This window comes from Gorilla gorilla, chromosome 18 (genome assembly GCF_029281585.2).
Source record: "Gorilla gorilla gorilla isolate KB3781 chromosome 18, NHGRI_mGorGor1-v2.1_pri, whole genome shotgun sequence".
NCBI classification, from domain to species: domain Eukaryota; kingdom Metazoa; phylum Chordata; class Mammalia; order Primates; family Hominidae; genus Gorilla; species Gorilla gorilla.
The window spans coordinates 32,325,691-32,341,268 of NC_073242.2; the positions used below are offsets into that span (position 1 = coordinate 32,325,691).

Consider the following 15,578-nt stretch of genomic DNA (forward strand, 5'->3'; position numbering starts at 1 on the left):
AGCCCCCATGTAGGGGTTAGTATTGAGACATGGCTGTTGGATTCAGCCCTGGCAGTAGTTTTTTTAAACTATAATTAAAGCAATTTTTCCCTATCTCTACTAAAAGCGCAAAAAAATTAGCCGGGCGCAGTGGCATGTGCCTGCATTCCCAGCTACTCGGGAGGCTGAGGCAGGAGAATCGCTTGAACCCGGGAGGCGGAGGTTGCAGTGAGCCGAGATCACGCCACTGCACTCCAGCCTGGACAACAGAGTGAGACTCTGTCTCAAAAACAATAAACAAAACCAAAAAAGCAATTTTTGTTTTTGTTTGAAATGGAACCTTGCTTGCAGTGACATGATCTTGGCTCACTGCAACCTCCGCCTCCTGAGTTCAAGTGATTCTCCTGCCTCAGCCTCGCGTGTAGCTGGGATTACAGGTGCACGCCACCGCGTCCGGCTAATTTTTGTATTTTTAGTAGAGACGGGGTTTTGCCATGTTGGCCAGGCAGGTCTTGAACTCTTGACCTCAGGTGATCTGCCTGCCTCAGCCTGCCAAAGTGCTGGGATTACCAGCGTGGGCTACCATGCCTGGCCCCCCCAAAAAAATTTTAATCGTGGTAAAATACACATAACAAAATTTATCATCTTAACTATTAAATGTATAGTTCAGTGACATCAAGTACTTTAACATTGCTGTGCAATCATCACCACCATCCATCTCCAGAATTCTCTTCATCTTGCAAAACCGAAACTCTGTACTAATCAAGCAACTCTTCATCTCCCACCCCTGACACCCAGCCCCTGGCAACCACTATTCTACTTACTGTCATATGAATTTGGTCACTCTGAGTACCTCATATAAGTACAGTATTTGTCCTCCTGTGACTGGCTTATTTCTCTTAGCATAGCAGCCTCAAGGTTCCCCATGTTATAGCATGTGCCAGAATTTCCTTCCTTTTTAAAGGCTGAATAATATTCCATTGTGTGGCTAGACCACATTTTGTTTATCCATTTGTTTGTGGACACCTGGGTTGCTTTTGACTATTGTGAATAATGCTCTTGTGAACTCAGGTATGCAAATACCTATTTGAGTCCCTGCTTTCAATTCTTTGGGGTATATACCCAGAAATGGAATTGCTGGGTAATATGGGAATTCTTTTTGGGATGAGCCTCCATACTGTTTTCCTTAGCTGCTGCACTGTTTAACATTTTCATCAACGGCACACAGGTTCCAGTTTCTCTACATCCTTGCAAATACTTGTTAGTCTTGGGGTTAGTTTTTTGTTTGTTTGTTTTTTGAGATGGAGTTTCGCTCTTGTTGCCCAGGCTGGAGTGCAATGGTGCGATCTCGGCTTACTGCATGCAACCTCCGTCTCCCGGGTTCAAGCGATTCTCCTGCCTCAGCCTCTGGAATAGCTGGGATTACAGGCGTGCACCACCACGTCCGGATAATTTTTTATTTTTAGTAGAGACAGGGTTTCACCATGTTGGTCAGGCTGGTCTCGAACTCCCGACCTCAAGTGATCCATCTGCCTCTGCCTCCCAAAGTGCTCGGATTACAGGCGTGACCCACTGCACCCAGCCAGTGTTGGGGTTAGTTTTAAGGAGGTGAGCAATTTCAGTGAGCATGAAGCCAGAGGGCTGGGAACACCTGGGAGTTAAACTGGAGAAAGCAAGTTAGCTTTGATGAGACAAGTAGAAGGGGCAGTAGTCTGAGAGATCTTAGAGGAGGGGAGGGTTTTCAAGATAAGAGAGACACTGAGCCTCTTTCAACACTGCTGGAAAGAATATAGGAGAGAAGAAGGTGGGTGGGAGAATTTTGTAAAAATGTATTTTTCAAGGAAAAAAAATCAGGAATTATGAAAATACTTGATTTGATCAATTAACTGCCAGATGGGTTTCCTCAGAATTGAATGTGTTACTGAGTTTAGCCTGCAGGTGGCAACTTTTTAAGTTACTGTTTTTAAGACACCTTGAAAGACTTGGAAATTTTAAAGAAGTCGGTGAAGTGATGGATAAACCCTAAGCGTTGTTTTAGCAACTAATGAATAATTTTCCATTTGTTCTTTCTACTTTCTAAAATAGAAGAAAAGTATGTACGTAGATCATTTTAGATGCAAATGTTTGGGAAGATAGGCGCAAAGCACAGGAAACTAAAGCTATCTAACTTGATACAAAATTTCAGTGTCTTTTTTTGGGGTAGTTTTTTAATTCACATAAGGAATATTTATACATCAATAATACATATGTATATTTTTTTTAATTAGGAGGAGCTGAATGATGCTGTGGGATTTTCTAGAGTCATTCACGCCATTGCTAATTCGGTAAGTGAGCCAGACTTTTTAGCAAGATTGCAGAACATACTATTTCAGGTGAAGTATCTAATTATCATTGCAGATTAATCATTTCATCTCCTTTAGAATGTTTACCTAGAACATTCTAAGAAGTTAGAACTTCATCAAGATAGACTGTTGTTATAATGCACTTGGTGAGGCATAATTGCTAAATTATATTCAAATCAATTTTCAGAGAGCCTTGCTTGAAAAATGCATAGGAGGGTTACACTATGTTGTCCTTACATGGCTACATGGAAACCAAGAGTTATTTTCAAAACCAGTAAGAAGTCGAAAAAGAAAGTAAGAAATAAGGGGAGAAACAATCAGATATTTGACTGAAGGTGTTTTGTTCCCTAAGTAGAAGAATCTAGAGGGTAAAAATAATGATGTCTTTGTTTAGTGCTACATAAGTGTAATTGAATCTTATTCTTAATAATATTTGATACGTTTTAAAAAGATATTGGCCATTTGTGTGAATGTGCTAGGGGACTCTATGATAGATATGATGGGTGTTTTTCCTTGCTTTGTGAGGCCTTTCTGAAAACAGGCGGCCGGGCATAGTGGCTCATGTCTGTAATCCCAGCACTTTGGGAGGCCGATAAGGATGGATTGCTTGAGCTCAGGAGTTCGAGACCAGCCTGGGAAATATGGGGAAACCCCATCTCTACCAAAAATACAAAAATTAGCCAGGTGTGGTGGTGTATGCCTGTGGTTCCAGCTACTTGGGAGGCTGAGGTGGGAGGATCACTGGAGCTCGGGAAGTCAAGGCTGCAGTGAGCTGTGATCACGCCATTGCACCCCAGCCTGGGTGACAGACAGACCCTGTCTCCAAAAAAAAAAAAAAAAGAGGACAAAGAAAACAGGCATCCATATCTTACATAGGTAAACTAGGTCATGCTGCTGGTTGTTCTAGACAGACAGCTTGCTTGGATGCTGAATTGCTTGTAGTCTAGGACATTCTCTTCTTTGAGCAGTTGGCCTGGGAGAAGGAATCATCTTATACCTTAGATGCTGAACTTTGCATCAGAGAAGCTTTAAGGCCATAGAAACCCTCTCAAAGTTTCATGCTGTCTCACTGCCAGCTGCAGGCTTGTAAACACAGGGGCGCTATAGGGAAGGCCCCTGCTGTCCTCATTCCGGGATAAACAGAGGTTTACAGAGCCTTGTAAAAGAAGAGGGTTGGCTCACGAGGACTTCTCTTGCTCAAGTAAGTGGGGCGATTAAAGTCGAATAGAAAGTTGGAAAGATCCGGAGAGAAACAATGCTGTGAGCCTCTTCAGCAGTGGCTGAGATTACAGGTATCCAGAAAAGCAGAGTTGAGTTTCTGGTTCCATTTGCTCATGTTGTGCGCACCTAGCCAGCAGACTTCAGATAAGTGGTGGTTTTGATTGAGGCGGGCCCTAAAATTCAGAGATACGGAACATAAGTTGGTTTTGAGCTCTTTTGTAGCCGTCATGATAGTTCAGTCAGCTTTTCCAAGATTGGACATTTGTTTGTCTTATACACATTCGGATACCTTAGCTTGCTGTACCTGTTTTCTTTTCTCTGACATCTTTCTTCTACAGAATATTCATAACATGTTGCTGACCGTTGGTAGTCAACATCCCAAAGCATACTACAAAAAAGCCCTGTTTATTAGCGATCCGGACATTTAAAATTTTTGAGTCTTGAATGAAAGTTGACTAAAGTAAAATAAGATGCGTAAATCCCATATCTTAAATATATATATATATATTTTTTGAGCCGGAGTCTTGCTCTGTTGTCCTGCTGGAGTGCAGTGGCGCAATCCTGGCTCACCACAACCTCCGCCTCTCGGGTTCAAGCAAGTCTCCTGCCTCAGCCTCCCAAGTAGCTGGGATTACAGGTGCCTGCTACCACGCCTGGCTAATTTCTGTACTTTTAGTTGAGACGGGCTTTCACCATGTTGGCCAGGCTGGCCTCGAACTCCTGACCTCAAGTAATCTGCCTCCTTCAGCCTCCCAAGATACTGGGTTTACAGGTGTGAGCCACCATGCCCGGCTGTATGACTTGGATACTTTTGAATGGTATTGATTGCTGTTTTGTCAGAAGTCCCCCAGTTGGAATTTGTCTCACATTTTCTCATGACTGATTTGAGGATATATGGTTTGGCAAGAATACCACAGAAATGATGGTTCATGATGTCGATCAATTTTTTTTTTTTTTTTGAGACGGAGTCTTGCTTTGTCGCCCATGCTGGAGCGCGGTAGCGCGATCTTGGCATACTGCAAGCTCCGCCTCCTGGGTTCATGCCATTCTCCTGCCTCAGCCTCCTGAGTAGCTGGGACTACAGGCGCCTGCCACCACACCAGGCTAATTTTTTTGTATTTTTAGTAGAGATGGGGTTTCACCATGTTAGCCAGGATGGTCTCGGTCTCCTGACCTCGTGATCCGCCCGCCTTGGCCTCCCAAAATGCTGGGATTACAGGCGTGAGCCACCATTCTCTGCCCATGGTGTTGATCTTGATCGCTTGGTTAAGGTGGTGTTGGCTGGATTTGTGTTCTGTGAAATTAATTTTATAGTTAATAAGTTAACTATATCATTAAATTATAGTTAAATTAACTATATAGTTTATAGTTTATGAATATCTTGGGGGAGATACTTTGAGACCATGAAAATCCTGTTTTCCCTCAAACTTTGCCTACTAATATTATCGTCTATCAGCATATCTTGCCTGTAGCAGTTATTACTGTGGTATTCTAATGGCAAGTTTATATTTCCTTCGTCCTTTCTACATTTATTCTTGGAATTCTTCTATAAAGAAAAAAATGGGCTGGGCATGGTGGCTCACACCTGTAATCCCAGTACTTTGGGAGGCCAAGGGGGGCGGATCACTTGAGGTCGGGAGTTCGACACCAGCCTAACCAACATGGTGAAATCCCATCTCTACTGAAAATACAAAAATTAGCTGAGCGTGGTGGCACACACCTGTAATCCCAGCTACTTGGGAGGCTGAGGCAGGAGAATCGCTTGAACCTAGGAGGCGGGGGTTGCAGTAACCTGAGATTGCGCGATTGCACTGTAGCCTGGTGACAAAGTTGAGACCCTGTCTCAAAAAAAAAAAAAAAAGGGAAAGAAAAAAATGTCCTTTTCCCCTGTTTATTTATGTATTTATTTAATTTTGAGACACAGTCTCTGTCTGTTCCCCAAGCTGGGAGTACACTGGCTCACTGCAGCCTCCACCTCCCGGGCTCAAGCGATCCTCCCTCCTCCTTAGCCTCCTGAGCAGCTGGGACTACAGGCATGCAGTACCACACGTGGATAATTTTATATATATATATTTTTTTTTGTGGAGAAGGGGTCTTCCTATGTTGTCCAGGCTGGTCTTGAACTCTTAGGCTCAAGCAGTCTCCCGCGCCTCAGCCTCCCAAAGTATTTGGATTATAGGCACGAGCCACCACACCCAGCCCTTTTCCTTGTTTATTTAATGGTTTTTATGTATATGTATGGACTCAGAGATTTTTTAAAATTATTAGTATTAATAATAATACTAGATTATTATCTAGTATTTTTACTGTTTACTTTGTTGCTTAAATTGTACCACCTTTGGCCATTGGAGCTTCTTTGACTTGGCTCCTGTGCCCTCTGAACAAGCCCCCCATCCTTTTCTGAGCACTTCTTTGCTTTCTGGTATTGTTGTAGTTTCTCTGGCTCAGCTATGGAATGAATGACTTCTCCACGGAGCTCTGGTTCCTCTTAATGGGGAATGATGTTTAGAAACCAAGATCTGGCCCTAGGTTACTGCTGTGATATTATTGCTTCTAAGCCCTCTCACTGGACAGAACTAAGAACCATATGTATGTAGACCTAGGCATGTACACACACAGCTATATTTCTGTGTCTCTCTGTATATGTATGTGTGTGTGTATCTATATAAATGTGTATGTAGCTGGGCATGGTGGCTCAACCCTGTAATCCCACACTTAGGGAGGTCAAGGCAGGAGGACTGCTTCAGGCTAGTAGTTCAAGACCAGCCTGGGCAACATGGGAGACCCCCTCTCTACAAAAAATGTAAAAATTGGCTGGGTGTGGTGGCTCGCTCCTGTAATCCCAGAACTTTGAGAGGCCAAGGCGGGCAGATCACGTGAGGTCAGGAGTTTGAGACCAGCCTAGCCAACATGGTAAAACCCCGTCTCTACTGAAAATCCAAAAATTAGCTGGTGTGGTGGTGCCACCTGTAATCCCAGCTACTCAGGAGGCTGAGGCAGGAGAATCTCTTGAACCTGGAAGGCAGAGGTTGCAGTGAGCTGAGATTATGCCACCGCACTCCAGCCTGGGCAACAGAGCAAGACTGCATTTCAAAAAAAAAAAATTAAAAAATTAGCCAGGAGTGGTGGCACATGCCTGTGGTCCCAGCTGTAGGGGAGGCTGAGGTGGGAGGATTGCTTGAGCATGGGAATTTGAGGCTGCATTGAGCCATGATGGTGCCATTGCACTACAGCCTGGGCAACAGAGCGAGACCCTGTCTCTAAATAAATAAGTGTGTGTGTGTGTGTTTGTGTGTGTGTGTGCGCATGGGTGTATGCATGCCTTTATACTGATACCTCAGATTCCAGTACAATACCACATGACTTATTTTTAGCTTCCTCTCTTTTCTTATTTGTGCCTTCTTTCTCAACAGTGAGAAATCCAGTTTCTATTACTTCCATTATGTTTATTTGTTTAAACCCGGTATACACAAAGTAGCTTCAGAGCTACTAACCCATACCTCGCGAGAAGTACATTTATTGATGAAATTATAACATTTATGATTTATGTGCAATTCCTTTTGTTTTTAGCCTTACAGTATCTAGTCAAGATGCTCTTTTCCAAGTTAGTTTGTTTCTTCTTAACCTTCAGTGTGGTTATGGTAGTCATTTATAATACAGTTTGGTTCATTTCTTAGTGTTTGCATTCCATTTGGGTTTACCTACACATCTTTTCTGTGGTTTCAATCAATGCTCATTATTTTAGCGTAGCATAGGTATTCAGAATGTACACCAATAATGAGCCAAAAGGACAGCTTCTCTGTTAGATTTGGGAGATTTTGTGTAGGATTATTTCAGATAATTAATGTGTAGTCCTATGAATCAAGCAGTGTTACACTGAAGGTCCTTTGGGACATAGTAAAAGCTCCATCGTGGTAACCTGATTTTTTTTTTTTTTTTTTTCAAGACAGAGTCTGACTCTGTCGCCCAGGCTGGAGTGCAGTGGTGCGATCTCAGCTCACTGCAACCTCCGCCTCCTGGGTTCAAGCCATTCTTTTGCCTCAGCCTCCCGAGTTGCTGAGATTACAGGCATCTGCCACCACACCCAGCTAATTTTTTGTGTTTTTAGTAGATACAGGATTTTGCCATGCTGGGCAGGCTGTTCTCAAACTCCTGACCTCAGGTGATCCGCCTGCCTTGGCCTCTCAAAGTGCTGGGATTAACAGGTGTGAGCCACCACGCCCGGCCCCTGATGTTTTATGTTAAAAATGGTGTCACCTGGCTGGCTAAATCTAAATTTATGTTCCATTTTGGAAATTTAATTTTTATCAAAATGGACTAATTTGTTGCACATATAGCGTGAGAGAGACACACCGCCCATTGCATGAAGAGGGCTGCCAGCACATATATTGTATTTCGGTTGGCTGAAAGGCAGTGACTTTTAATGGATATGTGTTTAAGAACATGCCCCATGAATTTTGACATAATGATATAGGAAATGCAATTCTGTTTAATATAGTTAGAAATTAGTTATTTTTACCTTTTAGCATTGGTATGAATGTATCTTTTAAAATAAGTGAGTTGTTTTAAAGGATGCAGCCCTAAAATTTGTGTTTAGTTTTTTCCCAAATTATTTGACAGTTTAAGGGAGTCAACGCTTTCAGATTTTACTTTTTTTTTTTTTTTTAAACGGGGTCTCACTCTGTTGCCCAGGCTGGAGTGCAGTGGTGCAATCTTGGCTCACTGCAGCCTCTGCCTCCCGGGTTCCGGCGATTCTCCTGCCTCAGCCTCCTGGGTAGCTGGAGTTATAGGCATGCACCACCGCACCTGGCTAATTTTTCTATTTTTAGTAGAGATGGGATTTCGCCATGTTGGCCAGGCTGGTCTCGAACTACTGACCTCAGGTGATCCACCCGCCTTGACCTCCCAAAGTGCTAGGATAACAGTTGTGAGCCGCCGCGCCCGGCCCAGATTTTACTTTTAAAAAAACTTTTCAATCAAAATTTTACTACTTCTGATTCATGAGGGTGGCATAATTAATAAAAATTCAAGAAAAAGATCAGTGACATCAAAGTCATTTGCGCTTTCACTTTGCTTTCTGGATTTAACATTCCAAAATGGAGGAGGAATGAAGCCAGCCCAAATTAGCTTATTTGTACTTTTTTTTTTTTTTTTAGTGTGGAAAGCGAGTTTAGTACAAAGTCCTCTTGGAATCTGAACTATACATTCTGAAACCCCAGTATAATTTGAATGTAGAAGTCTTTTTTCTAACCTTGACTTTCTTTAGGGAAAACTTGTTATTGGACACAATATGCTCTTGGACGTCATGCACACAGTTCATCAGTTCTACTGCCCTCTGCCTGCGGTAAGTGACCTGTCGGTCTGTGTTTAATATTAGCAGGATTCTTTTTATCTGAAAAAATATTATTGTGATGCTTTTAACTGAACTGTCCTCTACTTGGGTGCCATTTCCTTGTATGCAGCATGTTCCCAGAGAGAATCTTATGCACTCAGTTGCACATTTTTTTTTCCTTGAGATGTATTCTCACTCTGTTGCCCAGGAGTGCAGTGGTGCAATCTTGGCTTGCTGCAATCTCCACCTCTTGGGTTCAAGCGAGTCTCCTGCCTCAGCCTCCTGAGTAGCTGGGATTACAGGCACCCGTCACCACGCCCAGCTACTTTTTGTATTTTTAGTAGAGATGGGGTTTCACCATGTTGGCCAGGTTGTTCTCGAACTCCTGACCTCGTGATCCGCCTGCCTTGGCCTCCCGTAGTGCTGGGATTACAGGCCTGAGCTACCGCGCCTGGCCACAAGCTTTTTTATTAAGGGATCTTCAGTCACTGCCATTGCCAGAGGAAGATTAAACATTTGTTTCATCGTCTTAATGCCAGCGGTTTGCTCATTTAGTGCTGGGCAGGGATTCCCAGGCCACAGGTGTGGGCTGCTAGTTTGGTCCTGCTAAAATTAGACATAGCAGGGCCATTGAAGGTAAGTGGTGGCAGCTGAAGTGGGTCCAGTCCTACAGAATTCTTGATCACCCTTGCTAGGCTGCTTCCCTTAGATTCTCTGCTGACCTCAGTAGTGCATTTTTCAGTCCTTGAGCCAAGTTGCCTTGGTTGACCAAAGCACAAGCTGCTTTGGTTCCTCTACTGACTTTCCCTCTTCTGCTCCATACGGTGTGCGTGGCCTCACGTTACTTGTCCCTCGCCACTCTGTGCTCCACTCTTTTATTTCCTCTTCATCTTTTTTGTCTTTTAGTGATCTCACTCACTTTACAGCTTCAGCTGTAGACACCAACATCTTTATCCCCAGCTGTGGTCTCTCTTCAGCTCCAGGTATACATTTCATGCTGGACTCCAGACATCCCTACCTGGATAGCCCCCAGACTAAGTGTTGTTTTGAATTGACGTGGCTCAAATGAGATATTTAACTTGTACTTCTTTTCTTTCTTGCTGTCTCCAAACCACTTCTTTCTCCTCATCCCATTACTATAAGTGATTCCCAGTTACCAACCCTGTTTTTAGCATCAGTTTTGACTCTTGCTCTGTCTCCAGATCTGGTCATTTCCAAAATTCTGACGATTTTATCTCCATGCCGTCTCTCACATCTGGATTTTTTTTTTTTTTTTTTTTGAGATGGAGTCTCACTCTTTCACCAGGCTGGAGTGCAGTGGCATGATCTCGGCTCCCTGCAACGTCCGCCTCCTGGGTTCAAGTGATTCTCCTGCCTCAGCCTCCCGAGTAGCTGGGACTACAGGTGTGTGCCACCATGCCCAGCTAGTTTTTTTTGTATTTTTAGTAGAGACAGGGTTTCACCGTGTTGGCCATGATGGTCTCAATCTCCTGACCTCCTGATCTGCCCGCCTCAGCCTCCTAAAGTGCTGGGATTACAGGTGTGAGCCACTATGCCCAGCTGATTGTTTTTAGTTTTGTTGCAAGTGGCCTTATTTCTCATCTTTGAGTTTAGCAAATTCCAGGCAGCATTTCCTGTCCCCCTTCAACCTTCAGCCCATCCTTTAAAATGAAAGTTGGCACGTTTTCTATAAAGGGCCAGATAGTAAAGTATTTTCAGCTTTCCAGGCTGCATAGTTTCTGTCACAACTCTTAGCTCTGCCATTGTAGCCCCCAAATGCCATAGAATACGTAAACCAATTGGCATAGCCGTGTTGCAATAAAACTTCATTTACAAAATAATTGATGGGCTGTATTTGGCCTATGGACCATAGTATGCCACTGGACTAATCTTTTTCTTATTTTAAATAATTTTTTTTTTTTTTTTTTTTTTTTTAGAGATGGAGTCTTACTCTGTTGCCAGGCTGGAGTGCAGTGGTGCAATCTCGGCTCACTGGAACCTCCGCCTCCCAGGTTCAAGTGTTTCCCCGGCCTCAGCCTCCCGAGTAGCTGGGACTACAGGCGTGCATCACCACGCCCTGCTAATTTTTTTGTATTTTTAGTGGAGATGGGGTTTCACCATGTTGGCCAGGATGGTCTCGATCTCCTGGCCTCATGATCTGCCTGTCTTGGCCTCCCAGAGTGCTGGGATTACAGGCGTGAGCCACTGTGCCCGGCCTTCCCCATATCTTTTTAATAAAATAGAGACTAGGTCTCACTCTTTTGTCCAAGCTGATCTCAGGGTGCTGGGCTCAAGCGGTCCTCCTGCCTCAGCCTCCCGAATAGGTAAAACCACAGGTGTACACTACCACGCCCAGCTAAAAGATTAATATTTTGTTACTTCTAGATTGGAAGACACCTGCTTGAGAGTTCAGTCTCACTTATACATCTGTAAACCTTCAGTTACTTCACATTTCTTAGGTCCCATTGTTCCGTCAGCATTTTGATTACCCTCCTTTAAAAAAGTACAATACAGACGTCATGAGTGGGTCAGTTGCTCCCCTTGTATTTCTTAAAATTTAGGTTGTCATCACTTTTTAAGACGGCTCTATCACCTTTTAACACCTTTTAGGATTCAAAGACTTCATAGTTGTGGGTCTCAAAACAAGTGTAAAGGTATGAAATTGCATTTCTTTTTTTTTTTTTTGAGACTGAATCTTGTTCTGTGGCCCAGGCTGGAGTGCAGTGGTGTGATCTCTGCTCAGCGCACCCTCCGCTTCCTGGGTTCAAGCGACTCTCCTTCCTCAGACTCCTGAGGAGCTGGGATTACAGATGCCTGCTACCATGCCCGGGTAATTTTTGTATGTTTAGTAGAGACGGGATTTCACCATGTTGGCCTGGCTGGTCTCGAACGCCTCATCTCAGGTGATCCACCCACCTCCGCCTCCCAAAGTTCTGGGATTACAGGCGTGAGCCACCACGTCTGGCCTGGATTGGCATTTCTTAAGTCTAATGAGCAAATGTTTATTTTATGTCACTCACCACACTTCTGTTTTTTTTTTTTTCTCTTCTCTTTCCTACCTTTTTTTTTTGAGATGGAGTCTCACTCTGTCACCTAGGCTGGAGTGCAGTGGTGCGATCTCGGCCTCCTGTGTTCAAGTGATTCTCCTGACTCAGCCCCCCGAGTAGCTGGGATTACAGGCGCCCGCCACCATGCCCAGCTAATTTTTGTATTTTTAGTAGAGATGGGGTTTCACCATGTTGGTAAGGCTGGTCTTGAACTCCTGACCTCAGGGGATCCACCGGCCTCTGCCTCCCAAAGTACTGGGATTACAGGTGTGAGCCACCGGGCTTGGCCTGGATTTGCGTTTCTTAAGTCTAATGAGCTAATGTTTATTTTATGTCATCCCACTTCTGTTTTTTTTCTTTTCTTGTTTCTTCACTTTCGCACCTTTTTTTTTGAGATGGAGTCTTACTCTGTCACCTAGGCTGGAGTGCAGTGGTGCAGTCTTGGCCCACTGCAACCTCTGTCTCCTGGGTTCAAGCAATTCTTCTGCCTCAGCCTCCTGAGTAGCTAGAATTAACAGGCGCCTGCCACCATGCCTGGCTAATTTTTGTGTTTTTAGTAGAGACGGGATTTCGCCATGTTGGCCAGGCCGTTCTCGAATTCCTGACCTTAGGTGATCCGCCTGCCTGGGCCTCCCAAAGTGTTGCGATTACAGGCATGAGCCATTATGCCCGGCCATTTTTTTTTTTTCTTTTTTGAGAGAGTGTCTCACTCTGTCACCCAGGCTGGAGTGCAGTGGCGCCATCTTGGCTCACTGCAGCCTCAACTCCCTGGGCTCAAGTGATACTCCTACCTCAGCCTCTCGAGTAGCTGGGACCACAGGCACATGCCACTATGCCTCGCTAATTGTTTTGTAAGTTTTGTAGAGACAGGATCTCACCATTTGCCCAGGCTGCTCTCGAACTCCTGCGTTCAAGAGAAGTCTGCCCACCTCAGTCTCCCAAAGTGCTAAGATTATAGATGTGAGCCACCACACCTGGCCAGATCACCCACTTCTTATTGGCCAAGTAGATCAAAGTAGCAGCTCCTCTCTTGACTTTTTGACCTTTATTATTTATTTATTTATTTATTTATTTTTGAGACAGAGTCTTGGTCTGTGGCCCAGGGTGGAGTGCAGTGGCGCGATCTTGGCTCACTGCAACCTCTGCCTACCGGATCCAAGCGATTCTCCTGCCTTAGCCTCCTGAGTAGCTGGGTTTACAGGCACCTGCCACCATGCCCAGCTAATTTTTATATTTTCAGTAGAGACGGAGTTTCACCATGTTGGCCAGGCTGGTCTTGAACCCCTGACTTCAGGTGATCCACCTGCTTTGGCCTCCCAATGCTCTGGGATTACAAGTGTGAGCCACCACGCCCAGCCTGTTCATTTGTTTTTTTGAGACAGAGTCTCACTCTGTCGCCAGGCTGGAGTGCAGTGCTGTGATTTTGGCTCACTGCAACCTCCCTCTCCCAAGTTCAAGTGATTCTCATGTCTCAGTCTCTCAAGTAGCTGGGATTACAGGTGTACGCCACCACATCTGGCTAATTTTTGTATTTTTTTTTAGTGGAGATGGGATTTCACCATGCTTGCCAGGCTGGTCTCGAACTTCCGGCCTCAAGTGATCCACCCACTCGGCTTTCCAAAGTGCTGGGATTACAGGAATGAGCCACCGCGCCCAGCCTTTTTTGATCTTTAAAGCAATGAAGTTATCAGCAAGGCAAGAGGAAAATGTATTTAATTCTGTGCTTCTAGGTGTTTTGAATACTGAATAGAGCTTGGCACTAGAAGGCATTAAATATCGATTTAACAAATGAGGTATCTCCCAACTGCCAGTTTTGTAATCTTCTGATGTATGGCTCCGTTCCTGTCACTGACCCTGCTGAAAATTATAAATTAATCCCACACTCTTTGTTTTCTAGGCAGTTAATAACTATTTTTACCCATGCATAACAGGCTTTCTGTGATCCAGCCCAACCTTTCTGTGTAGTCTAATCCCTTGTTACTCTCCTTTTTCCAAGACTGACTTATTTGTTCCCTAAGAGGTGCTTTGTTTAATTTCTTCCAACTTGAATTTTCTCTTGTTGTTCTCAATGTTTGTTGTTCACAACTTTCCCTTAACTTTCCGCGGTGCAGCTTTTGCCTTCTCCATGAAGTTTTTATTGCCTCCTACCTTGCCCAAGAGGTGATCTTTCCTTTCTCTCAACTCCCACAGAACATTGTACATCTCTATGTTACATAAATTTTGTCTTGTATTATACAGCATAACCCCCTTCTAGGTGGTTAGCTCCTTGGACAAGGGGTGTAGCCATTTTGTTGTGTAAGTGCGTAACGTAACACATTGCGTGTAAGCAGTTAATGAATGGCCTAACGTAACACATTGTATGTAAGCAGTTAATGAACGTTAAGTGGAATGAAAGTGGTCTTGAATTAAATTCTGATAGAAAGAGCAAGTGATTTGTTGTAGAGTAGTAAGTGGGTTAGGATAAGCAGTTTTATCCTTCACTTTATTACTAAGGCTACCTGGTAAGTTACTTAACTTCTTTATGTTCTGGCATTGTCAGAGAAAGTAAATGTTTTGTTTTGTTTTTTTCCATCTACCTTTAGAAGAAGTGATGAGAAGAAATTAGAAAGCCTAATAAATTAGAAGGCTCGGTGTGGTGGTGCATACCTGCAGTGCCTGCTACTTGAGAGGCTGTTACAGGAGAATTGCTTGAGTCCAGGAGTTCAAGGCTAGTCTGGGCAACATAGTGAGACCCTGACTTGATAAAAAGGTAGAGCTTTTACATGCACTGGTATCAAAATTTGCATTTAAAAGGATACTAAATAATCCACATTTTGGAGTTGCCTTTTAGAGGAGAGTGTTTTCTTATGAACTATCTTGATACTTTAGCATGACCTTTTAGAAGAGATTGGTCTAGAACTGTGCTATATGTTGGCCCTGGAGGTGGCCGTAATTCTCCGTGTTCCTTGCTTGTAAAGCTTTCTAGTGGTATTGAGAGATTACAAACATCATTATTACATTTTTTGACTTTGCATTGAAACCGCCTGTTCATGCTTTGCCCATTAATTTATAGCCATTGAAAAGCTGGCAAATATATCAGGCTAGCTAAATACAGTCTGTATTTACAGGCTTGAAAAGCTAATTGGAAACAGCAGTTTCCTATGAAGCATGAATAACATTCAAGAGAAGTGTAGTTTACAAAGAGTCAGGAGTATGACTGCTCAGTCTAGCATGGCAATTATGTATGTAAATGAGTTAATTCAAAATTAGAGGACTCTCATTTCAGCTCTAGACTTCCTGATCAAAATAAACTTGAGAAATGAATTGTCTAATCTAGGCACTTGCTATTAGTGCCACTTGAGCAATTTTCTGGAGTTGAAACAGGAATCATATGTGTATTGAAAAGCCTGTGTTTCCAAGGCCATTTTTACTAACATTTCAAAGGTGATCTCAGGAAAGGTCTAAGCTAGTTTACAGTATGCCCATTTCCTGTATAAACCATTTAATTTAAATGACTCTGCTTGTCTCACTGTTATGATAAATTTGTGTGGTAGATCGCAGCCTGTTAGCTATTACTGGAAGTTTTCTGCATTTATTACAGGCCTCTCAAATAGGTAGGTTTTAACATTTTATTGGACCCCCTGCCCCTTCCCAATTTCAACTATTAAATCCTTAAAT

The 15,578-nt window shown here is 43.5% G+C and overlaps 1 protein-coding gene across 12 annotated transcripts in view; it reads left to right on the forward strand.

The window, feature by feature from the left end:
* LOC115932699 (poly(A)-specific ribonuclease PARN-like) overlaps window positions 1-15,578 on the forward strand; it is a 108,402-nt gene that overhangs the window by 28,273 nt on the left and 64,551 nt on the right. For all 12 annotated transcript variants that reach the window (XM_063699613.1, XM_063699614.1, XM_055365799.2 and 9 more), the window contains exons 12-13: window positions 2,247-2,303; window positions 8,809-8,886. In XM_063699613.1, coding sequence (XP_063555683.1) covers window positions 2,247-2,303; window positions 8,809-8,886 — 135 coding nt within the window. The remainder of the gene's footprint in view (window positions 1-2,246; window positions 2,304-8,808; window positions 8,887-15,578) is intronic.